Genomic DNA, 26,295 nt, shown 5'->3' on the forward strand with positions numbered 1-26,295 from the left:
TCAGTGTACACCAACTAACGAGAGTAGTTAGCTATGTTTCTAAACACTATTTCCATGTGTCATGTTAAAGTCAGCCGATACTTACATGCAGGTAGAACTTCACGGCGTCACGCGAGAGAATCCACCACCGCAGAGGGTAGGGCTGGAGGTGTGGCTGCCCTCATTGACAGCTTCGTTTCTGCGACAACGGTTGCTGTGGTGCCTACTACGCCTTTCCGTTGGTCACTGCAGAGCATATTGCGGTTCCTCTGGAGGACCTCATTGGTTACGGTTCTGCTGTGTCGGATCTGTCGGGGGCCGTAAGTGAAGTGTCGCAAAGCAGAAAGAAGGCGGGAGTCCGATTGCAAACATCCATCGAGGACGCCCAGGCCGTAGAGGCCGCTATGGCGAGTGCTCCGTGGGCCGAGATTCGTGAGAAATTCCAGGCCGCGCTGGCTTTGTCGCGGGTGGAATTGCATAAAAACCCCGAGAAGGAACCGTACAAGTCCAAATACGGCGCCCGAGCACTGCTGGAAGAGGTCAAGGCGCTGTTGGGCCCCGCGCCTGAGGACGAGGATGAGCGGCCTCAGACCGATGACGGCGTGGGCGCAGGGGACCACGCCCTGGGGCTGCCGGCTGAAGCGGTGGAGGCCGAGGGGCCCATCGCGCAGGGGGCAGTGAGGCTGGCGGTGATTGAGTTCCATCTCGGGGTGAACCACATCGACACCGAGGAGCTGTCGGCGGGGGAGGAGCATCTGGTGAAATGCCTGAGGCTGCTGCGCAAGTACCGGCTGTCGCACGACTGCGTCTCCCTCTACATACAGGCTCAGGTGAGAGCGAGCCGGGCCCGCTGTTGTCGGCCAGAGGCGAGGGATGGAGAGGGCCCCACTCTCGCCAAGGCCAAAGGCAACTGTTATGAGGCACGGTTTGGCCCCGTGTTTTGAAGCTTTGGAATAAACAGCTTGCAAACTCCGACATCACTTGCCGCTTCGCTTAGTCGTGGTCAACACATTGGTTTCCTGAGACCCTACTACATCATAAATGCCCTTTCCAACTCTTCTCCACCAGTCCAAATCTTGTTCATTCTATTAAGAAGAAATGCAGAGTAATTTAAAATCTTAATTTAAGGTCTCAAGGAAATGACAACGAATGACCCGAGTGCATGATTAATTTAAAACAAATTGTTTAAAAATCTTAGCAAAAAAATATATATTGCAAATATATATACTTGCAATATATATAGCAAAAATATATATTACAGATATATATTTGCAATGTATATATTGCAAATATACATATATTGCAAATATATATTTGCAAATATACATATTGAAAATACATATGTTTGCAATATATTTGCAATGTATATGTATATTGCAAAAATAGAAACTGAAGATTTTTAAACAATTTGTTTTAAATTAAGCATGCACTCGGGTCATTCTTTGTCGTTTCTTTGAGACCTTAAATTAAGATTTTAAATTACTTTGGTGTCTCTCTCTCTCTCTCTCTCTCTCTCTCTCTCTCTCTCTCTATATATATATATATATATATATATATATATTCCTTTGCTTCCCAGGGAATTCCTGCCCATTCTTCCAAACCCATCTCAAAACAAATCTCATACTTGAGTAACTTTCTTTGAGCATTTTGTTCGAACTTGTATCTTTGAGTTCTTATGATACTCACTGTTTCCCATTTATATGGCACTTGGTTTATTAAGAAATAAATCTGACATTCTCTTCAGGAACCTAACACTGCAAAATACAAATATGTATGAACTCTTTGTATGTGCCAGGAACTTGGGGTAAGCTCACAAACCAGTTCTTAATACATGTGATCCAGGAGCATTTACCAAAAATGATGATGTGACAAGTGGGCCACAAAGAAAAACCTCAGAATTAAAAAGGAAATTGTATATGTCATTTTCTTTTATCATGGCCCAATAAATTTAAAAGCTACATAATTACAGGAACTATATATCTTTTTGCACACTATTTATAACTTAGTACCTCCCTCCTAGTAGGCCATTCTAAATATTTGTCCATTGGATTAATGATCTAATGAAATTCATAAGAGATTAAACTCAAAACCTCAATTATTTGAAATTTTCTTTAACCAGATGGCTGCCTGAGATCATCATAAACATTAAACAATTTCAACATAGCAAGAAGAGAATTAGAAACCTTCCTAAATGTAATATAGAGTGCCCAGTATTTACTGTATTTTTATTCTTTTTTTTTAAGTGTTTATTTATTTTGAGAGAGAGAGAGAGAGAGTACGAGCAGGGGAGAGGCAGAGAGAGAGAATCCCAAGCAGGCTCTGTGCTATCAGCACAGAGCCAAAAATGGAGCTTAATCTCATGAACCATGAGATCATGACCTGAGCTGAAATCAAGAGTCTGTTGCTTAACTAATTGAGCCACCCAGGTGTTCCAGCTGTATTTTGACTTTAATATGCACACTGCTTCATATCTTAGTATGTCTAAAATCAGGATGCATCTTATAGCTGTGTCATAATTTACCTGGCAGTGTTTTCTTGTTGATAGATAAAATTATTGTGTCTTATAGATGTGACATCTTACATTCAATAAAATACAGTATTTCAAACAGCCAACCTTTTCTGAAGAGTGAATTATTTTAGGAATTCTTACTAAAATCAGGAACAAAACTTTGATTAGAACTTCTGGCCGTTGCAGTAATATAGAGAGCCATAAGAGTTATTAATTTTGGAAAAAAATAATTTATCAAAGTAACCATTTGCATATAGGATCCTTGTATACCTAAAAACTAAAGTCATCAACTGAAAAACTATTAGAATGATCAGTTAAATAAAGTGGGGGGATATAAAGTAAATCTATAATATCAATAGTGTTCCTGTATATAAGAAACAGTGGTTAAAAGATATTTTTAGAAATTGCATATTATCGGGTAGTAGAATTGATAATTCTAAAAGGAGAGATATACCAAGTCATTGGCTTGGTATGAACGTAATGGCTAAACACAATAGTCATTCTGATACTCATTTGTAGGTTTGTTAGTTTCTGCCAAAATCACGATAATTTTTGTCTTAGAGCTTGACAAAATGAATATGTTTATCTGAAAGAACAAAGAAGAGTGAACATAAAAATATAATAAGAAAAATAATGCACTAAAACTACCCTACCTGGTACTAAAACTATACAGCAGTAGTAATTTACTTAGATTCTGTTTGTGCTAATATGTTTCTGAACTCTACTGTTCAGTTGATCTGTTTATTCCAATAGCATTACCACACTTGAATTTTATTACATCTAGTATTTGCTATACATGATGAGAGATTTGATCTCACTAATAATAAAGCAAACTAAAAGAATGAAATAGAAAAAATTGTATCAGATTGCAGAGTTTATTAAAGATACAAACTAAAAGAATGAAATAGAAAAATTGTATCAGATTGCAGAGTTTATTAAAGATACAAACTAAAAGAATGAAATAGAAAAATTGTATCAGATTGCAGAGTCTATTAAAGATACCGCTTATACTTGTCATTGGAGAGACTATGAGGAAACAGATACTATCCATTAGCATTATTATTAGTGGAAATACAAATTCACAGAACTTTTCTGGAGATCAGTAGGTATTGAAATTCCGGAGTCAAGACTTTAACTTAAAAATTGCATATCAGTATCCTAAAATAATATTGGATCAGGCATGCAAAGGTGTGTCAAAGTGGATGTTCATCACACCATTGTCAATTAAAAAAAACAACAGCATTGTCAATTTTTAAAAAATGAATGAAATAAATATCAGTCAATAGATACATGGTTAAATAAATATGGATACATTCATCCAGAAGAACAGTGTACAGCCATTAAAAATAATGATTTATAGGGGCGCCTGGGCGGCTCAGTTGGTTAAGCGTCAGATCTTGATCTCAGCTCAGGTCATGGTCTTATGGTTCGTGGGATCTGGCCCCACTTGGGATTCTCTCTTTCCCTCTTCTCCCCCCCACCCCCCCACCACTTGTGCATGAGCTCTTTATCTTTCTCAGAATAAATAAACCTTAAAAAAAAATAATGATTTATCTTTGTTAACCAAAAATATCAATATTAAGAGGGAGAGGGAAGAGCATAGGCATGTTTGGAATTAGGTAGAATGATTCCATTTTGTAAAAGACTACATGTGTGTGTAGGAAAAATTTTGAAAGTAACACTTCATGGGAATTTATGATATTCTGACTGCTTTGTCTTAACCTGATATTTACTTCCTGGAAAACTACAAAAATACAAAACCTGGATCCACATTAGATTATTAAAAGAGACTATCCCTTTCTATCTCTGCTGAGTTCTGATGCCTTTAAGAATGATTTTTCTCCAGGTTTTCTTCTAGTTTAAAAAAAAATTAAGTTTATTTAATTTGGGAGAGAGAGAGCATGAACAGGGGAGGGGCAGAGAGAGGGAGAGACAGAATCCCAAGCAGGCTCTGTGCTCAAATCCACAAACCATGAGACCTGTGCCAAAACCAAGAGTCCGACACTCAAGTGACTGAGCCACCCAGGCGTCCCTGCAATTCTTGCTATCAGCAATATATACTTGCATTATCATGTTTTTTTTTTTTTTAATTAAAAAAATTTTTTTTAAGTAGCCTCCACACCCAACGTGGGGCTTGAATTCATGACCCTTAGATGGAGAGTTGCGTACTCTTCCCACTGAGCCAGCCAGGTACTCCTCATCTTGAGTGAAATTTAACTACTTCACTTTGGTAAATTCCCTAACAAATTGGTAGATTATTCTCCCCCACTCCCAGGATATATATGTATAAAGAACATGCTTGTGTGTGTGTGTGTGTGTGTAGCTTTATTGAGGTATAACTGACCTACAATAAACTGTACATATCTAAAGTGTACAATTTGATGAATTTTGACATATGTATATACCGATGAAACACTTGGTGTAATCAGCGTATTGACTATATCCACTATCACTACAGGTTTCCTGTGCTCCTGTGTGATCCCTCCCTGCCTCCTTTATTCTCTCTTTCCCTTCTCGTTGGTCCCTTCCCTACATTTTCTAGAATTTCATAATGGAATCATGGAGTGTATACTCTTCTTTTGGTCTGATTTCTTTCACTCTGCAGCATTATTTCATCCCTGTGTCTGAGACATTCATTTTTTTTTTTCTTTCTTTTTTAGTCTGTTAATATGGTGAATAACCTTGATTGATTTTCTGGTGTTAAAACCAACCTTTCCTTCCTGTGATAAACTCCACTTGGAGTTTGTACCAAGTAAAACTTGGGTGAAGTATTACCCTTTTTATGTATTGGACTCAATTTGCTAAAATTTCAATAATTTTTTGTATCAGTGTTCATGAAGGATATCAGGCTATGGTTTTCTTGTTATGTCTTTGGCTTAATATGAGATGGAAAGCGTTCTTTCCTCTAGTCTTCTGGAAGAAGTTGTGTAGAGTTAGTATTATTTCTTCCTTACATGCTTGGTAGAATTTACCGGTAATACCTCTTTAGCTGTTTTTATTTTATATCTAACTTTTTTCCTACCTAGTCTGGTATCCTGAGGCAAGAACATGATGATGCTCTAAATGATATAATAGTTTCTTGTGTATTTTAGGATTTATATTATATTTAAACATAATTTATGTAGAATGTCAATAGTAATTATCTTTGTGGAATAAACATTTAAAAAAACCCCACTAACATGTGTCAGTTATATCTCAATAAAAAGAATTGCAAAACACTAACACTATTAATTTTGAAAAATCAGATCAATTCCAGATCTGTTGCATGGTCCTTCAAGATCTCAAGCAGGTTATAGTTGAAAAGAAAAACCTTAAAAAAGAAAAAAAAGAAAAGAAAAACCTTAGTCATTTCTAGACACACTCTAGGGTTCTCTTTATCACACACCAGAGTCACTGCTTTCTGTGGCACAGCCTACCATGCATCTAGCAGGTTAAATACATGACCATTCATCAGAATAGATGTGGCCAACTAGTTCTTGGTACTAGTAAATCTCTAGGTGAGATTTGATGTCTAGGCAAGATATATAGTATGCTGGGGTTAGGCTTAGTGGTGTCATGGCTAAATGGAGTTTCTCGATGACTATTGTCAGGAAAAATAAGTTGAACTAGAGAATTAGACAAGGTGACTTGTGGATCCATTTCTAAGATGAGAGAATGAATATTAAGGGAGATTATATTCTCTGAGCCTGGGTGAGCAGAATAATCAGTAAAGTAAATAATCAGTGTGCCAGAGCCCTTCAGATTTCTCCAGTGTCCTGCAAAGGACTTTATAAGTAATAAAGAAGAGAGAACTGTCTAATCTCAGTACGTTATCCCTGTGACCTAGAGTGTCAGATACTGAGGACTGATCACTTCACCTAAAAAAATTATAGAATACATACATTATATGAAGCCAGAAGACCAGAGGTCTGCTGTATTCCAGAGTAACGATCAAGTCACCTTTAAGCTGTAGGGTTTTTAAACACTTTTTTGTGCCATGTGCCCCTTTTGCGGTCTAGTGAAATCTGTGTTTCATAAAACAGAATAATGATTTTTTTTAAATTTTTTTTAATGTTTATTTATTTTTGAGACAGAGAGACAGAGCATGAATGGGGGAGGGGCAGAGAGAGAGGGAGACACAGAATCGGAAGCAGGCTCCAGGCTCTGAGCGGTCAGCCCAGAGCCCGACGCGGGGCTCGAACTCACGGACCGCGAGATCGTGACCTGAGCTGAAGTTGGACGTTTAACTGACTGAGCCACCCAGGCACCCCCAGAATAATGATTTTTAATGCATAGCATAAACTGTAAAGAGTATAAAAGAAACTGATGATATAGAAGTTTATTGAAATATTTTTTAAGAATGCATTATATGTTTCTTTATTCCCACATTAAATATCTAATGAGTTATTTGATAACTCCCATAATTTTAATGTAGTAGAGAATGTAGATGGTATGTTTGAACTATCTGCACATGAAAAATTTTCAATTCTGTAGGTCACAAAATCTCAGGTATTATAATACTGTTGCATTTTGTTTCCTGCATTTATAATGAAAAGAAATGCCAAATTTTAGAACACAGTGAAATACATTTGTCGTGTTTTGCCATCCATGTTCATAGACTCTGAATTTTTCTTTCTTTTCTTTTTCTTTTTTTTTTTTTTTTTTTTCACAGAAGGAGTTATTCTAGATTGTGAACTTTTCTTCATGGATGGGCCCATGGGCCCCAGGTTAAGAATCTGCATTAAAATTTTATTTAAAAAGAAAACAAAACCACCCCTGCTTCTTTATACTTTTCTTATACATACTTTCCTATATATCCCTTTCCTAGGGTAGTAGCCAAAGGTGGTAGAAGTATCAGAAGTATTCCTTGTGTCTGAAGCCCCAAGGGATGAGACAGTATAACTCTTGTCTAAAGGGAAGCTAGGCATCCAGTCTTGAGTTCTGACTAATTGCCCTGTAGAAAGCCTGATAGTATAGTCATGTAGCAGGGGACACACTGGCTTTGTTTTCACAGTGTTATTTAAGATATAACCTGTGTCAGGGCGTCTGGGTGGCTCAGTCGGTTAAGCATACAACTCTAGATCTCAGCTTAAGGGCTTGATCTTAGGGTTGTGAGTTCAAGCCCCACATTGGGCTCTGTATTGGGTGTGAAGCCTACTTAAAAAAAAAAAAAAAAAAAAAAAAGATATAACCTTGTATCTAATCAGTTTCTCCTTAGCACCTTCATGATTCCAGAAAGAAGTTGGTGCTATGGAAATCAAAAGGAAGTGCTCAACTCAAAAGGAAGTGATCAATACAAGAAAAGACACTATAAATGAGGCATCTTTGATTGGGTGGATATAATTATAAAGCTATATAATTACAAAAAATTTTTTCTTTCCTTTTTATTTATTTTTATTTTTTAATTTACATTCCAGTTAGCATATAGTGCTCAGGAGTAGATTCCTTAATGCCCCTTACCCATTTAGCCCTTCCCCCCACTCCCACAACCCCTCCAGTAACCCTCTGTTTGTTCTCTATCTTTAAGAGTCTCTTATGTTTTGTCCCCTTCCCTGTGTTTATATTATTTTTGCTTCCCTTCCCTTATGTTCATCTGTTTTGTGTCTTAAATTCCTCATATGCATGAAGTCATATGATATTTGTCTTTCTCTGACTAATTTTGCTTAGCATAATACCCTCTAGTTCTATCCATGTAGTTGCAAAGGGCAAGATTTCATTCTCTTTGATTGCCATGTAATACTCCATTGTATATATATACCACATCTTCTTTATCCATTCATCCATCAGTAGGCATTTGGGCTCTTTCCATACTTTGGCTATTGTTGATAGTGCTGCTATATACACTGGGGTGCCCCTTCAAAACAGCACACCTGCGTCCCTTGGATAAATACCTAGTAGTGCAATTGCTCGGTCGTAGGGTAGTTCTATTTTTAATTTTTTGAGGTACCTCCATACTCTTTTCCAAAGTGGCTGCACCAGTTTGCATTCCCACCAGCAGTGCAAAAGAGATCCTCTTTCTCCGCATCCTTGCCAACATCTGTTGTTGCCTGAGTTGTTAATGTTAGCCATTGCCATTCTGACAGGTGTGAGGTGGTATGTCATTGTGGTTTTGATTTGTATTTTCCCCTGATGATGAGTGATGTTGAACATTTTTTCATGTGTTGCTTGGCCATCTGGATGTCTTCTTTGGAGAAGTGTCTATTAAAACAATTAAAGCAAGTGTCTTTTGCCCATTTCTTCACTGGATTATTTGTATTTTGGGTGTTGAGTTTGCTAAGTTCTTTATAGATTTTGGATACTAACCCTTTATTGGATAATGTTATTTGTAAATATCTTCTCCCATTCCGTCACTTGCCTTTTAGTTTTGCTGATTGTCTCCTTCACTGTGCAGAAGCTTTTTATTTTGATAAGGTCCCAAAAGTTCATTTTTGCTTTTGTTTCCCTTGCCTCCAGATACGTGTTGAGTAAGAAGTTGCTGCGGCCAAGATCAAAGATGTTTTTGCCTGCTTTCTCCTCTAGGCTTTTGATGGCTTCCTGTTTTACATTTAGGTCTTTCATCCATTTTGAGTTTATTTTTGTGTATGGTGTAAGAAAGTGGTCCAGGTTCATTTTTCTGCATGTTGCTGCCCAGTTTTCCCATTTGCTGAAGAGACTGTCTTTATTCCATTGGATATTCTTTCCTGCTTTGTCAAAGATTAGTTGGCTATATGTTTGTGGGTCCATTCTGGGTTCTCTATTCTGTTCCATTAATCTGAGTATCTGTTTTTGTGCCAGTACCATACTGTCTTCATGATTACAGCTTTGTAATACAGTGTGAAGTCTGGAATTGTGATGCCTCCTGCTTTGTTTCTCTTTTTCAACACTGCTGTGGCTATTTGGGGTCTTTTCTGGTTCCATACAAATTTTGGGATTGTTTGTTCTAGCTCTGTGAAGAATGCTGGTGTTATTTTGATAGGGATTGCTTTAATTTTTTAAATGTTTATTTTTGAGAGAGAGAGAGAGAGAGAGAGAGCACAAGCAGGGGAGGGGCAGAGAGAGAATGGGAGACACAGAATCCGAAGCAGGCTCCAGGCTCTGAGCTGTCAGCCCAGAGTCCAACGCGGGGCTCGAACCCACAAACTGCGAGGTCATGACCTGAGCCGAAGTCGGACGCTTAACTGATTGAGCCACTCAGGTGCCCCTATAAAGCTACGTAATTTTAAGAACTTTGGAAAATATAAACAAACATTTTGTTGTTTGAAATGGTAAACATTAGGAATGTTGACTTAACTAATAATGAAAGGTATAATAGCATCTTCAGATTTTCATACCATATAATTTTAATTGTTGGGATTTAAGAGCTCATCACTCTTGCTTCAGGCTTCGACCAACCAGTAATTGTTGGGATACTCCTTTTTAGAGAGGTCCGTGGAAGAGATTGTAGATATTTTGAAAGCATTTTATGTGTCTGGCTCATCTTTGTCTCTATGTATATTATTACCTAGGTAACATTTTACCCCCAAATTTAGCAGCTTGAAACAACAAACTTGTATCAGGAATCTAGGCATGGCTTTGCTGGTTTTCTCTGTGTAAGGTCTCTCATCAGATTATTTGCCTGCTGAAGCTGCACTTGAAGGCTCAGCTTGGGGAGATCCACTTGTAAGCTCATTCACCTGGTTGTTGGTGTGATTCAGTTTCAGGTCCTTACAGATTGTTGGTCCAAAGACCTCAGTTCCTTGCTGGCTGTTGACCTCCCTCAGTTCTTGCCACATGCGTCTGTCCATAGGGTGGCTCACAACATGTGGTCGGCTTCCCTCAGAGAGAACAAGCAAGAGGGATAGAAGATAGAACCGTGATGCTTTGTAATCTAATCTTGGAATGGACTTCCATTTACTTTTGTTAGAAGAAAGCCACTAAATTCAGCCCATACCTAAGAGAAAGAGATTATATGAGGGCATGAATGTTAGGAGAATCATTGGGGATTCATCTTAGTGGCTGTCTACCACACTACATAGGACAGTATTATTATGAGTAATTAATTCATTGTTAATCTGACTCTAGTATTATTTGATAGGTAAATACTGACTTTGAAACTATGAAAGTTTGGGGCGCCTGGGTGGCTCAGTCGGTTAAGCATCCGACTTCAGCTCAGGTCACGATCTCGCGGTCCGTGAGTTCGAGCCCCACGTCGGGCTCTGGGCTGATGGCTCAGAGCCTGGAGCCTGCTTCGGATTCTGTGTCTCCCTCTCTCTCTGCTCCTCCCCTGTTCATGCTCTGTCTCTCTCTGTCTCAAAAGTAAATAAACGTTAAAAAAAAAAAAAAAAAAGAAACTATGAAAGTTACTCTAATTGAAAGATTTATGTTGTCATTATTTCTCTTTTCTTTATTTTCCAGAATAACCTAGGTATCTTGTGGTCTGAAAGAGAAGAAATTGAAACTGCACAGGCTTACCTAGAATCATCAGAAGCACTGTATAACCAGTATATGAAAGAGGTATGTTGTATATCATAATTTTAAAAAATGTTTATTTTTATATATTTTTTAATGACATGTCTTCTTTTTAATGTTTATTTATTTTAAGAGAGAGAGAGATAGTGAGTAGGGGAGAGGCAAAGAGAGGGAGAGAGAGAATCCTAAGCTGGCAGCACAGAGCCTGATGCAGGGCTCAAACCCATGAACCGTGAGATCATGACCTGAGCCAAAACCGAGAGTGGGATGCTTAATTGACTGAGCCACCCAGATGCCCCTGTCACGTACATTTTAGATTTTTATAGGAACTAGTCAAGAATTGAAGGCTTTTATTCCTCACTTACATTATTAGTACATGATTGCAGTATACTCGAGGACCTCTGTATAGAGCTGTCTAGGTGGTCACCTAATAGCTGAAATTATTTTATATTAAAGACTTCAGGGTTCTTAAAAATAATCTTTAGTCAGGATCTAATGGCAGTCTTAATCCAAATATAATTGTACAGGAAATATTCTGATTTATCCTAAAATACTGATGTTGGCATATTTTTATTTATAATCTAAAAATTCTATTTTGATTTCCACTGAGAATAGGAGTGCTTAAAGGAAAGCAAACAACTACTTAAGTAAAGTATATGAAATCTTTGTGGCACTGGTTTTCAGATTTCAGCATGCATCAGTGTGGAGGGCTCTGGAGGGCTGTTAAAAACAGAATACTCACTTCCAGACTTTTCAGTAGGTCTTTGTTGGGGCCTGAGAATTTGCATTTTTAACAAGGCCAGGTGATGTTGATGCCGCTGGTCAGGTACTGCACTTTGAGAACCACTGCTTCAGAGAAGGGTTTTCAGTGATTTTTTTTCCTACCTGTGAAACCCTTTGGAAATGCAATTTGTAAAAAAACTCTTGAGCCACTGTGGTAAGCAGGTCAGCAGTACCGTCAGCTCAGTCCATTACAGATACCTCCCTATCTCCCTGCTGCGGTAGTACAAAAGAACTTCTAGGGCTCCAGGGAGCAGAGACGGAAAACTTTTACTGTAGAGGGTCACAGCCCTGAAGAGGGGGCAAATCATTGTGTTACCTTCCATTCCTTACCAAATTTTACCTACTAAAAATTGGCATGTGTGCAGGCAAGGGAGTATATGGGGAATCTGTATCATCAGCTTAATTTTTCTGTGAACCTAAAACTGCTCTAAAAAATAAAGCCTAAGTTTTTAAAATGTTGGCAGTCTTCCTTTTTAGAGAGAGAGAAAGAGCACGCGAGCATGAGCTTAGGGGCAGAGGGAAAGAGAGAGAGTCGTAAGCAAGCTCCATGCTCAGTGTGGAGCCCATCTCAGGGCTCCATCCACAACCTTGGGATCATCACCTGAGCTGATCCCAAGAGTTGGACACTCAACTGACTGAGCCACCCAGGCACCCCTGAATGTTGGCAGTCTTCTAAAATTAAAATGGATTTTAGTTAATTTTGTTTTGAGAGTATGTGTAGCAGTCCTTTAAATAACCAGATATTTTGAGGTTTCTCACATTCAGAGTTAAGAGTTAATGTCTTTTTGGGGCATCTGGCTCAGTCAGTAGAGCATGTGACTCTTGATCTCTGGGCTGTGTGTTCGAGCCCAACATTGGGTGTAGAGATTACTTAAAAATAAAATCTTAACACTTGTGTGTGAGGTGAGCAGAGCCAGTGTCGAGACCAGAGGCCAAACTTGTGATCTGACAAGATGGTCGGGCTGCCCCACAGGATTATCAAGGAAACCCAGCGTTTGCTGGCGGAAACAGTCCCTGGCATTAGAGCAGAACAAGATGACAGCAGTGCTCGTTATTTTCATGTGGTCATTGCTGGCCCCCAGGGTTTTCCTTTTGAGGGAGGGACTTTTAAACTTGAACTATTCCTTCCAGAAGAATACCCATTGGCAGCCCCTAAAGTGTGTTTCGTGACCAAAATCTATCATCCTAGGGGCGCCTGGGTGGCTGAGTCCGTTAAGCGACCGACTTCGGCTCAGGTCATGATCTCGCGGTCCGTGAGTTCGAGCCCCATGTCGGGCTCTGTGCTGATGGCTCAGAGCCTGGAGCCTGTTTCGGATTCTGTGTCTCCCTCTCTCTCCGCCCCTCCCTTGCTCACGCTCTGTCTCTGTCTCAAAAATAAATAAACATTAAGAAAAAACATTTAAAAAAAAAAACAAAAAAACAAAAAACAAAATCTATCATCCTAATGTAGACAAATTGGAAGAATATGTTTAGATATTTTGAAAGATAAGTGGTCCCCTGTACTGCAGATCTGCACGGTTCTGCTGTTGATCTCGGCCTTGTTAAGTGCTCCCAATCCAGATGATGCATTAGCAAGGATGTAGCAGAGCAGTGGAAGACCAATGAAGCCCAAGCCATAGAAACAGCTAGAGCATGGACTAGACTGTGTGCCATGAATAATATTTAAAATTGATCTGATCATCAAGTGTGCATCACTTCTCCTCTTCTGTCAAGACTTCTTCCTTTTTTGTTTGCATTTAATGTACACAGTCTTAGGAACATTACAGAATAAAAGCCCAGACATCTTTAGTCCTTTGGTGATTAAATGCACTTTAGTAAATCTGTGTTTTGTCCTAATTCACTGTTGTAAAACGTGAATAGAAGCTAGAAGTATGATCTCAATTATTGTGAAACACTTAATAGCATTGGCCCCTTTCTGCTTTTATTCATTTCCCCTGTCGTGGTTTAAGTATAAAGCACTATGACTGAAGGTAGTTGTCTTGGTTAGCTGCAGGGGTGTGGGTGTTTTTATTATTATTATTTTATTATTTTTTTTTGAGGGGAAGAAGTAGTTTTACTTCAATTTTATGGGCTCCTTTCCCCCTTTTATGGTGATCTACTTGCATTGGTTAAAAGCAGCTAACCAGTTCTTTAGAATATGCTCTCTAGCCAAGTAGATGGACAAACTTGATGGTTTGAAACAAAATGGGGACATTAAACAAACATCACAGCTCTCACTAATAACACTAATAACTTTGCTGTCAAGTGTAGAATCCTTCCTTCAAGAAAAAGCTTGTGACCATTTTGTATGGCTTATCTGGAAACTTCTGTAAATCTTACGTTTTAGTAAAATATTTTTTGTTATTCTACTTTGCCTTTGTATAGTTTATTTTACTGTGTTTATTTCATTTTCCCAATGTGACAGTCATACTTAAAAATTACAACTGATGGGGCACCTGGGTGGTTCAGTCCGTTAGACATCCAACTCTTAGTTTCTGCTCAGGCCATGGTTTGTGGGTTTGAGGCCTGTGTCAGGCTCTGCCTTGCTGGTGCAGAGCCTGCTTGGGGTTCTCTCTCTCCCTCTCTCTCTGTCCCTGCCCTGCTCATGCTCTCTCTCTCTCAACATAAATAAACTTTAAAAAATCATTAAAAAAATAAAAATTACCATGTGACAAGTTGAATGGCAAGAAGTGGATTTTGCCAGTTTCTTTTCACAAATGCACATTTGTGCTAAGATTTCATTGAGTGGAGTATTTATAAGCTGTCCCTGAGCATGCATAAAGCATTGGTATCTGGTATTTTTTCAAAATTTCCTAGAAATTTGAAATAAATGTGTTTGTGTTGTCTGAAAAAAAGAAAAAAGAAAAGAAAAAAAAAATCAAGGTCTTACCAAGTTCACCGGTGCTTTATATGTTTCTAAAATTAGTGGTAAATTTTTAGTCCTCATCTTATTTCACCTATCAGTAGCATTTGATGTAGTTGATCAATCTAGCATTTGGCACAGTTAATTAGTCTCTCTTCCTTGAAACACTTTTTTTACCTACCTTTCACCTCTTTTTCTTCTCAGTCTTTGAGGCTTCCCCTTTATTTCCCCAGCTTCTACACTGGGTACCCAGAGTGTAGTCTTTGAACATCTCTTCTTTCCATCTTCATCCATTCCCCCCTCCCTTTTTTTTTTTTTTAGTTTATTTATTTAATAAGAAAGAGAAAGAGCGCATAGCGAGTGGTACAGAGAGAGAGAGGGAGAGAGAGAATCCCAAGCAGGATCCGTGCTGTCAGCACACAGCCCGATGCAGGGCTCGATCTCACAAACTGTGAGATTGAGACCTGAGCCGAAATCCAGAGTCGGACGCTAACCAGCTAAGCCACCCAGGTGCCCCTGCATTCATTCCTCTGTTCTAAATATCATCTCTTCTCTGATGACTCCCAATAATATTCTAGTCTGTACCTCTTTAATTCCAGACTTGTCTGTCCCACTGCTGATTTGACATTTGCACTTTTTAAGGAGTTGTCTCTAAAACTACTAACATAGAGCTTCTGATAACCTTCCTCTTTCCTCCTCCCTTGCTGTAAATACCAACTTCTTTCTTCCAATTACTGAGGCCTAAACCTTGGAGATCCCTCTTCTCACACACTGTGTAATCTACAGCAAGTCCTGTTGGCTTCACTTTTTTTTTTTTAAGTTTATTTATTTATTTTTGAGAGAGGGGGAGAGAGAGAGAGAGAGAGAGAGAGAGAGAGAGAGAGAGAGAGAGAGAGAGAGAATCCAAGTAGGCTCCTCACTGTCAGTACAGAGCCCGTACTGTGAGATCATAACCTGAGCCGAAACCAAGAGTGGGACGCTTAACCAACTGAGCCAACCAGGAGTCCCAGCGTCACTTTTAAATTATATCTAGAATCAGATCCCCTGCTATTACCTGATCCAAACAACCACCCTCTCTTGCTAAGATTATTGCTGTAGTATCATAACTGGCCTCCTTCAGTCTGTTTGCAGCCTGTTCAAAGGGAGATTACATCACATCATATCACATCACTGCTTCCCTCAGAGTCTGCTAATGCTTTCCCATCTTATTCAGAGTAGACCCCAAAGACCTTATGAAGACTTCAAGTACATTATCTGATTTGGCTACCATTACTTCTCTAATTTTATCTTTTTCTGTTGTCTCCTGTCTTGTTGTGCTCTAGCTACACTGGCCTTCTGGCTGTTCCTGAAACACACCAGACAAGCTTCTGGTTCAGGGTCTTTGCACTGAACTGTTTCCTCTGCTGAGACTGCTCTTCCCTCTGGGATCTACCTGGCTCACTCACTTATTCCCTTCAGCTCGTGACTCATGTCTCCCATCCAGTGAGGACTCATTGGCCACTCCATTAATGCTACAGACCACCCCTCCAACACTTCCTGTCCTCCTTTTCTACTTTATTTTCTGCTTCACACTTAACATTATCCAACATAAGGTTCATTTTAGTGGTTTATCTTGTTTATCACCCATCTTCAGTACTAGAATGCAAGCTCCCTGGGGTGCCTGAGTGGCTCAGTTGGTTAAGTGTCCAACTTGATTTCGGCTCAGGTCACGATCTCACGGTTTGTGAGATTGAGCCCCATGTCAGGCTCTATGCTGACAGGTTGGAGCCTGCTTGGGATTCTCTCTCTCTCCCTCCCCTCTTCAAAATAAAAACAGACATTAAAATAAATAACTAAATAAAATGTGAAGATACCAAACACCTATAATATTTCATTAAAAATTAGTATTAGTATGGAACATAAAACATATATCAAACTCTTTGTACTCAATTATACCTGTGTTTTAGTTCAGAGAAGAGAGTGCTTTGATTTAGGGTTATATATGACATGTGGTAGTCCTAACAGTGAAATAGGTATGGAAAACAATACATTCATTCCTTCCATCAAAAAAGAGTAAGCATATTAAACAGTCCTCAAAGTTATTGAGGAGGTCTTAGAAGAATTACTTATCTTTTGTGTGTGCCTTGGGCCTTACTTCCTGTTTTAGCCGTTTTTACTTTCTGTGAATTCTAGGAACCCTAGTTGTGATACTTTTAGCATTCACATTCAGAATGTAAAATCACATTTTTAAAAATGGAAGACATTTTTGCTATTTGGAGTTTAGTGAATTCACTTTAAAGCAAGGCTGGTCTTGCGGATGGGACTATCCTCATAGAAGTAGAATGAGGCAGAGGTTAAGTAGGTCTGCTTTTTGGAAGGCTCAAGATGGCATCATAAGTGATTTACACATAATAACTCATTGAATCCTCATAACGAAATTATGAGGTAATTTTATAAATGAGGAAACAGAAGCACAAGAGATTGGGTGACTTGGCCAAGGCAGTAAACAATAGAATCACTGGTTTTAATGTCTCTGTATTGAAAGTGGGTAATCGGTATATGTTTCTTATTCTCTCAAAAAAATTAATGGAGCAAATATTTAAAACTTTGATTTGATTTTCATTATTGAGCAGTTTATTGTATTCATTAAAACAATTTTTTTTAACGTTTATTTTTGAGAGAGTCAGAGAGAGCGAGCGAGCATGAGTTGGGGAGGGGCAGAGAGAGAGGGAGACACAGAATCAGAAGAAGGCTGAAGGCCCTGAGCTGTCAGCACAGCTACTTATGGAGTTGGTTTTTTTTTAAGATTTTATTTATTTATTTATTTATTTATTTATTTATTTTTAATGTTTATTTATTTTGTAAAGAGAGACAGAGTGTAAGTGGGGGAGGAGCAGAGAGAGAGGGAGACACAGAATCTGAAGCAGGCTCCAGGCTCCAAGCTATCAGCACAGAGCCCGACGCGGGGCTCAAACTCATGAACTGCGAGATCATGACCTGAGCTGAAGTCTGATGCTTACTGACTGAGCCACCCAGGCGCCCCTTAAGATTTTATTTTTAAGCAATCTCTATACCCAACATGGGGCTTGGAGTCACAACCCCAAGATCAAGAGTTGGGTGCTCTACTGACTGAGCCAGCTAGACATCCCACTTACGTAGGTTTTTATTTGTTGGGTTTTTAAAAAAGTTTTACTTACTTATTTTTGAGAGAGAGAGAGAGAGAGAAAGAGAGAATCCCAGGTGACAACATGGAGCCTGATTTGGGGCTCAAACTCACAAACTGTGAGATCATGGCCTGAGCCGATATCGAGAGTTGGATGCTTAACTGACTGAGCCACCCATGCACCCTTGTAGGTTTTTAAGAGATCTTTTTTTTACCAAACAAAATTAAGACTTAAAATAGTTAAAGAATTATGCATCTCTAGGGGCGCCTGGGTGGCTCAGTCGGTTAAGCGTCCGACTTCAGCTCAGGTCACGATCTCGCGGTCCGTGAGTTCGAGCCCCGTGTTGGGCTCTGGGCTGATGGCTCAGAGCCTGGAGCCTGCGTCCGATTCTGTGTCTCCCTCTCTCTCTGCCCCTCCCCCGTTCATGCTCTGTCTCTCTCTGTCTCAAAAATAAATAAAACGTTAAAGAAAAAATTTAAAAAAGAATTATGCATCTCTAAAGGCAAATTGGTAGAATTTTTTTTTTAGTGTATTTGAGGTTTACCTCCAACAGCAGTTAAAATTTTGTCAAGTGTGAGCTTGTAGCACACTCTAAGATTTTATGGTTAAGAAAATTACTTCTTGGGTAACATGAAAATGAACTAGTAAAAAAAATGAAGTATACTGGTTTTTAAAATTTTGATTTCTCCAGTTTCTCCAGAAGAGGGCGCTTGGTGTTCACAGTTTAAAATTTCAGAGTTTTCGTTTTTCTTTAATTGTAGATTGGGAGTCCTCCTCTTGATCCTACTGAGCATTTTCTTCCTGAAGAAGAGAAACTTGCTGAACAAGAGAGGTCAAAAAGGTGAGTAGATACAGAAATTAGCCCTCACAGATAATTCTACATAGTATAGATAAGATGATTATTTCAAAAAGCACAGTATTTTCTTTTGAGACCCTCTGAAGGTAATAGAATGTGGTTTCTGAGATGGATTTAAAAACCTCCATTTACTACTTACTAGATATGTGACCCTGTTCAAATAGGAGGCTCTGTTTTCCTTATCTGTCAAATAGATACAATAGCCATACCCAACTCAAAGGGTTGGTAAGAAGATCAAGGTAAATATATATGAAAGTTCCTTATAAAATGTAAACCATTACGCAAATATTCACTTTTTCTTCATAGATTTGAGAAGGTGTATACTCATAACCTCTATTACTTGGCTCAAGTCTACCAGCACATGGAAATGTTTGAGAAGGCTGCTCATTATTGTCACAGTACCCTAAAACGCCAACTTGAACACAATGCCTACCATCCTATAGAGTGGGCTATTAATGCTGCTACCTTGTCACAATTTTACATCAATAAGGTAAGCTTCTCAAATAGTTATCTAACAAAGTTATTGATAGTGTGTATAAAAATACTACTAGACAGAGAGAGAGGGAGAGAGAGAGAGTAGTACCTTGAAAATGTCATCTTTTAAAAACAGGTAGCTTTTATTTTATGGTATAAACTGGACAGAAAAAGCCCAGTTTGCCAGTATAGTAAACTTTTGTAGCTTTCTATTGCATTAATCCTTTTGAATTGTAAAATACTGAGTTTTATCATTGTCTTACATGCTGCTAGCCCTAAAAATTACGTGTTACCTAAGATCAATTCTTTTTTGATATAGCACACTATCAGTTCATTCTAGTGAGATGTTACCTTAAATTGCAGATTTTATCTGATAGATAAAAGTTTATTTTTATGCAGTGGTAATCTGTTAACTATGAGGATTTGTCTGAGGAAGTTGACTGTTAAATGTGGGCTTCGATAAAAGCATGTGATGCATTTCAGTTATTCTTTAGAATTAACTCCTCTGTAGTAATTTTTCCATGTTGGAAATATCTCTACTCAGTTCCAGAGTTGTAGCTCTTTATGATACATTTCTTCTGGAGTATCCCACAGGAACAAACTTGAGCTTCATGGTTGTTTATCAGAATTATTCAGAATCATGTTGGTATACTTTTAATTGGTCTGTTTATTCCTTTAGTCCCTAAGAGTTTTAATGCTAAAACACTTTTAAGCCACCTTTCCCAGCCGGATTTTCTGTTAATCCTCAATAAGATATTCAGGAATAGAAATTACTTTTATTTGTATTTCTAATTCACTCTGAACTTTTGGTAAATCTTTGCTTATCAGAGTTCCTTCTTAAATCTCTCTGGTTACCTGCTGCCGTATCCTTACTGGGCCTTTATCCTTTCTAAGCTTTTTGTTAGTGCTGGTTCTGTAAATGCGCCCTATGTTTAAAGTATTGTCCCACAGAATTTCATTCAGAAAAGCTATTAGCAGGCGAGAAAGGGCTATGGTGACTGCAGCATCGCTTCTAGGACTTTGGTCTAAGATCAAGCGTGTAAGTAACGCTATTGCATATATTGGAGCATTCGGTTAAATCTAACTCTCATGAATCCATTTCATTGTGGTCATCATCAAAAGTGTTATCCGGTGCCTCTGCTTGTGGCACCTTTTTTAATAGCTTCCAGAGGCCCCTTCTTTGTTTTGTTTAGCAACTTTAAAGCTACATACTCACTGTGATTTTAATTAAGAAAACTCCATCAATATTAATAGTACTAAGATATCTAGATATTAATTTAAAGCGTAATAAAAAATTTAAAGTTGTTAAGCATTGCTTATGTGGAGCATGCAGTAATTTTCATGAGTACCTCCCCCACCCTGTGCTTTTTTTTTTAAGCCAAAACGTTTTATAAGTTTTTGTTACAACTAGCTGATTTATATTGCAGAGATTTGAACCATTTTTACCAAAAAAATGCAGTTGTCATTTATATCATTCTCATCTTCATCTGGTTCCAGTGATGAGGTTTTGCTACTTGATGTGTCCATACCTGGCAGGTGCTAAAGTCCCACATTTACCAGCCACCTAGAGGGCACAAGGCACTCACTGTCCTAGCAGTGGTTGCTTGCAGGAAGGCAATCTGGACAAAGCTGAAGTGATGGGTAAAGGATTGCAGAGGGACAGTTAAAGCTTCTTTATGTAAACTGTAACTTTCTTTGGGTTTTCAAGGTTTAACACCTTCATTTTGGTCTATAGATGTTGCTGGGCTAATACTGTACGTGGTACCCAGCTATTCGCAAGGTGGCTTCTGATTTGCTATAATAGAGAGATGCCTTTTGTGCTGAGATTTTAAAGTCCTAGCCAACCATTAAAAATCTTCTTAGCAAAATCAGGTATTATTAATATGAACTAGACATTTAATTAATGAGGGTGGCTTCCAACTAAAAGTTGGACTTTAACTTTGTATTTCTGCTGGGTTGGTCCTGTGACTTACATGATAAATGCAAAATGTTTATATTAACAAGGAGATCTTCTCTAAGTGTTTGAGAACTTTACCATGCCCAGATTTGAATTAGGAAGTCTTCAAGTGTGTTGGTAAAGCAGTTCTATAAAGTTCATCTGTGGAAATCTGTTAACTTCAAAACTTGGTGGGAACCCTCATTCATCACATGTAAATTCCAAAAATTCTAGAAGACAGGAATCTCTTCCTATCAAAACTTACCCGTTTTGCCTTTGAATGGCGGGATGTATGAAGATATCTCTAAGAAAATTAAATCTTCAAGTCCTCTGACAGGGTGTGAATGGTCTACAGTTTATCATGCATGGCATTTTGGCTATGTGGTCTGAACCTGAAGGACTGTCTGGAACATTCTAAGTCTAGGATTGTAGCCGCTCCTGTGTTGTACCTACTGGTAACCTGAAAGAGCTAACTTTCCATCAGGAGTTGTTTTGCAGCCAGTTTGGATTATTATTAAGAGTTTGGGGGCATTGTTACTTGAATCTTTTAGGTAGCTTTTTAACCAGAGGAAACATGTCATCTACTGTCTTAATGTTCAGCAACCACACAGGGTCTCCTTAGTGGTTTTTACCTGTTTTTATAGCTTTTCCCATACTAGACGACTTTATATAAGTATTAATTGCAGATAAGGCTGTGTGATAATTGCATTTACTCTTGTTTATTTCCTCAACAGCTATGTTTTATGGAAGCCAGGCACTGTTTGTCTGCTGCTAATGTTATTTTTGGTCAAACTGGAAAGATCTCAACAGAAGACAGTAAGTTCATAATGTGCATGTTTTATTATACAACTTTTAAAAAACAGTTTGAAATCATTTTAAATTTTAGAAAATTCAAGAACAGAACAAAGAACTGCCATATACCCTTCTAAATTCACCAATTTTTAGGGGCGCCTGGGTGGCTCAGTCGATTAAGTGTCCGACTTCGGCTCAGGTTGTGATCTCGCGGTCTATGAGTTTGAGCCCCGCGTCGGGCTCTGTGCTGACAGCTCAGAGCCTGGATCCCATTTCGGATTCTGTGTATCCCTCTCTCTCTGCCCCTCACCTGCTCGTGGTCTATCTCTCTTGCTCTCAAAAATAAATAGAACATAAAAAAATTTTTAATTCACCAGTTTTTAATAGTTGCCTCATTTGCAATCACATTTTATTTTTCATTCAGAACCATTTGAGAGAAGATTGCAAATATTAGGCTCCTTTACTCCTTTAATACTTTAGTGTATATTTCCTAGGAATATTTTCCTACCTAATCATAGAACAGGAAATGTAACATTGATACAGTTCTTTTCTCTATAATGCATATTTCTATTTTATTAATTATCCCTGTCATGACTTTCACAGTAATTTTTCTAGTACTACAGTATCCAGTCCATGATTTCATATTGCATTTAATTGTCACATCTCTTTATTGTCCTTTAAAAAAATTTTTTTTTAAATTTTATTTATTTGAGGGGCACCTGGGTGGCTCAGTCGGTTAAGCGTCCGACTTCAGGTCAGGTCATGATCTCGCAGCTTGTGAGTTCGAGCCCTGCATTGGGCTCTGTGCTGACAGCTCACAGCCTTCAGCCTGCTTCAGATTCTGTGTCTCCCTCTCTGCTCCTCCCCTGCTTGCACTCTATCTCTTTCTCTCTCAAAAATAAATAATAAACATTAAAAAAATTTAATAATAAATTTTATTTATTTTGATAGAGTGTGCATGCATGCACATGCATGTGGAGGAGGAACAGAGAGAGAGGAGAGAGAAAATCCCTAGCAGTCTTCGTGCTATCAGTGCAGAGCCCGACACTGGGCTCAGTCTCACAAACCGTGACATCATGACCTGAGCTGAAATCAAGAGTTAGCCACTTAATCCACTGAGCCTCCCAGGCGCCCCTCTTTACTGTCCTTTAATCTGGAACAGTTCCTCAGCCTTTCTTTCTCTTTCATCACACAGATATTTTTGAAAAATATAAGCCAGTTATTACACTGGATTTCCATCAGTTGGTGTTTGATGTTTCCTTAGGCTAAGAATCAGAGTACAGGGTCACCTGAATGGCACAATTGGTTAAGCGTCCGACCTCGGCTCAGGTCATGATCTCTCAGTTCATGAGTTCGAGCCCCACATCAGGCTCTCTGCTGTCAGCGCCAAGTCTGCATCGGATCCTCTGTCTTCCTCTCTTTCTGCTCCTCTCCCACTCGTGCGTGTGTGCTCTCTCTCTTGAAAATGAACATTAAAAAAAAGAATCAGATTATACATTTTTGGTTGGAATACTACATAAGTGATCTATCCAAATGTCTAGTTTTTTAAGTATAGTGTTTTATTTAGTCTTAAAAATCACAGTTAACATGTGTATTTGAGCACATCAAAACCACAGTGCGATACTATCTCATAATTGTGAGAATGGCTTTTACGAAAAAGACAAGAAATAACAGGTGTTGGCAAGGATATGGATAAAAGGGAACCCTGTGCACTGTTGATGGGAATGTAAATTGGTGTAGCCACTGTGGAAAACAGTATGGAGGTTCCTCAAAAAATTAAAAATAGAAATAACATATAGTTCAGTAATTCCACTTCTGGGTATTTACCCAAAGAAAAAGAAAACACTAATTTGAAAAGATATATGCACCTCCATGTTTATTACAGTATTATTTACAATCACCAAGACATGAAAACAACTTAAGTGTCCATCGATGGATGAGTGGATAAAGAAAATGTGGTGTAGCAATCCCTATCAAAATAACACCAGCATTCTTCACAGAGCTATAACAAACAATCCTAAAATTTATGTGGAAACAGAAAAGACCCAAATAACCAAAGCAATCCTGAAAAAGAAAACCAAAGCTGGAGACATCATAGTTCTGGACTTCAAGCTGTAGTACAGAGCTGTAATCATCAAGACACTATGGTAGGCACAGAAACAGACACTCAGATCAATGGAACAGTATAGAGAACCCAGGGGCACCTGGGTGACTCAGTCGGTTAAGCGTCCAACTTTGGCTCAGGTTGTGATCTCATGGTTTGTGGGTTCGAGCCCTGCGTTGGGCTCTGTGCTAACAGCTCGGAGCCTGGAGCCTGCTTCAGATTCTGTGTCTCCCTTTCTCTCTGCCCCTTCCCTGCTCACACTCTGTCTGTCTCTCTCTCTCAAAAATAAATAAACATTAAAAAAATTTTTTTTAAGAATAGAGAACCCAGAAATGGACCCACAAACATATTTGACAAAGCTGGAAAGAATATCCACTGGAAAAAAGACAGTCTCTTCAGCAAATGGTGTTGGGAAAACTGGACAGAGACATGCAGAAGAATGAACCTGGACGACTTTCTTACATCATACACCAAAATAAACTCAAAATGGACAAAGACCTGAACGTAAGACAAGAAGCTGTCAACATCCTAGAGGAGAAAACAAGCAAAAACCTCTTTGACCTTGGCTGCAGCAACTTCTTAGTTGACATGTCTCCAGAAGCAAGGGAAACAAAAGCAAAAATGAACTGTTGGGACCTCAGCAAGATAAAAAGCTTCTGCACAGTGAAGGAAACAGTCAGCAAAACTAAAAGGCAGCCGACGGAATGGGAGATCGTTGCAAATGACATATCAGATAAAGGGTTAGTATCTAAAATCTATAAAGAACTTACCAAATGCAACACCCAAAAAACAAATAATCCAGTGAAGAAATGGGCAGGAGCTCCTGGGTACCTCAGTCAGTTAAGCATTCGATTTCAGCTCAGGTCATGATTTCATAGTTCGTGAGTTCAAGCCCCACATCGGGCTCTGTGCTGACAGCCTAGAGCATGGAGCCTTCTTCAGATTCTGTGTCTCCCTCTTTCTGCCCCTCCCCTGCTCACTTTCTGTCTGTCTCAAAAATAAATAAACATTAAAAAAAAAAAAAAAGAGGAGTGCCTGGGTGGCTCAGTCAGTTGAGCATCCAACTTCGGCTCAGGTCATGATCTCGCAGCATGTGAGTTCGAGCCCCACGTCGGGCTCTGTGCTGACAGCTCAGAGCCTGGAGCCTGCTTCGGATTCTGTCTCCCTCTCTCTCTGCCCCTCCCCTGCTCATGCTCTGTCTCTCTCTCTCTGTCAAAAATAAACATTAAAAAAAAATTAAAAAAAAAAGAAATGGGCAAAAGACATGAATAGACATTTTTCCAAAGAAGACATCCAGATGGCTAACAGACACATGAAAGAATGCTCAACATAGCTCATCATCAGAGAAATACAAATCAAAACCACAATGAGATACCACCTCACACCCATCAGAATGCCTAAAATTAACAACTCAGGCAACAACAGGTGTTGGTGAGGATGTGGAAAAAAGGGAACCCTTTTGCACTGCTGGTGGGAATGCAAACTGGTGCAGCCACTCTGGAAAACAGTGTGGAGGTTCCTCAAAAAACTAAAAATAGAACTACTCTACAACACAGCAGTTGAATTACTAGGTATTTATCCGGAGGATACAAAAATGCTGATTCAAAGGGGCGCATGCACTCCAATGTTTATAGCAGTACTATTGATAATAGCCAAAATATGGAAAGAGCCCAAATGTCGATTGACTGATGAATGGATAAAGAAGATGTGGTATATATGTTCAGTGGAATATTACGTGGCAATCAAAAAGAATGAAATCTTGCCGTTTACAACAGCATGGACAGTGTATTATGCTAAGCTAAGTAAGTCAGAGAAAGACAAATATCATATGATTTCACTCATATGTGGAGTTTAAGAAACAAAACAGATAAACATAGGGGAAGAGAAGCAAAAAAAAATACAAAAACAGAGGGAGACAAACCGTAAGAGACTCTTAAATACAGAGAATAAACCGAGGGTTGCTGGCAGGGTGATGGGTGGGGGAAGGGCTAAAGGGGTGAGGGGCATTAAGGAAAACATCGGTTGGGATGAGCACTGGGTGTTACATGTACGTGATGAATCACTAAATTCTGTCCCTGGACATAATTGAATGAATGAATGAATGAATGAAGCGTGATGTATATATACAGTAGATTATTATTCAGGAAAAGAAGGAGAAAAAAATCCTGTTTAGTGGAAGGTATAAACTTCCAATTATGATTAAGTCATGGGATGGTAATGTACAGCATGGTGACTATAGCTAATATTGTATTGAGTATTGGAAAGTTGCTAAGAGGGTATATCTTTTTTTTTTAAGCTTATTTATTTATTTTGAGAGATAGCGGGAGCAGGGGAGGGGCAGAGAGAGAGGGAGAATCCCAAGTAGGCCCCGCGTTGTCAGCAGGGAGCCTAATGCGGAGCTCAAACCCACGATGTGTGGCCCAAACTCACAAACCATGAGATCATGACCTGAGCCAAAATCAAGAGTTGGA

At 38.9% G+C, this 26,295-nt stretch overlaps 2 protein-coding genes across 2 annotated transcripts in view; both read left to right on the forward strand.

Moving 5' to 3' along the window:
- Nucleotides 1-209: 209 nt before the first annotated feature.
- Nucleotides 210-26,295, forward strand: part of KIFBP (kinesin family binding protein) — a 34,840-nt gene continuing 8,754 nt past the window's right edge. The window contains exons 1-5 of the mRNA XM_007095749.3: nucleotides 210-809; nucleotides 10,841-10,939; nucleotides 18,424-18,503; nucleotides 18,825-19,008; nucleotides 21,663-21,744. Coding sequence (XP_007095811.1) covers nucleotides 384-809; nucleotides 10,841-10,939; nucleotides 18,424-18,503; nucleotides 18,825-19,008; nucleotides 21,663-21,744 — 871 coding nt within the window. The 5' untranslated portion in view covers nucleotides 210-383. The remainder of the gene's footprint in view (nucleotides 810-10,840; nucleotides 10,940-18,423; nucleotides 18,504-18,824; nucleotides 19,009-21,662; nucleotides 21,745-26,295) is intronic.
- LOC102957455 (ubiquitin-conjugating enzyme E2 N-like) lies at nucleotides 12,585-13,321 on the forward strand. The gene is made up of 2 exons (XM_042960858.1): nucleotides 12,585-12,884; nucleotides 13,128-13,321. Exons 1-2 carry the CDS (start codon nucleotides 12,631-12,633, stop codon nucleotides 13,258-13,260), a joined length of 387 nt encoding a protein of 128 aa, XP_042816792.1. The 5' UTR covers nucleotides 12,585-12,630; the 3' UTR covers nucleotides 13,261-13,321.

Source organism: Panthera tigris, chromosome D2, assembly GCF_018350195.1.
Source record: "Panthera tigris isolate Pti1 chromosome D2, P.tigris_Pti1_mat1.1, whole genome shotgun sequence".
NCBI classification, from domain to species: Eukaryota; Metazoa; Chordata; class Mammalia; order Carnivora; family Felidae; genus Panthera; species Panthera tigris.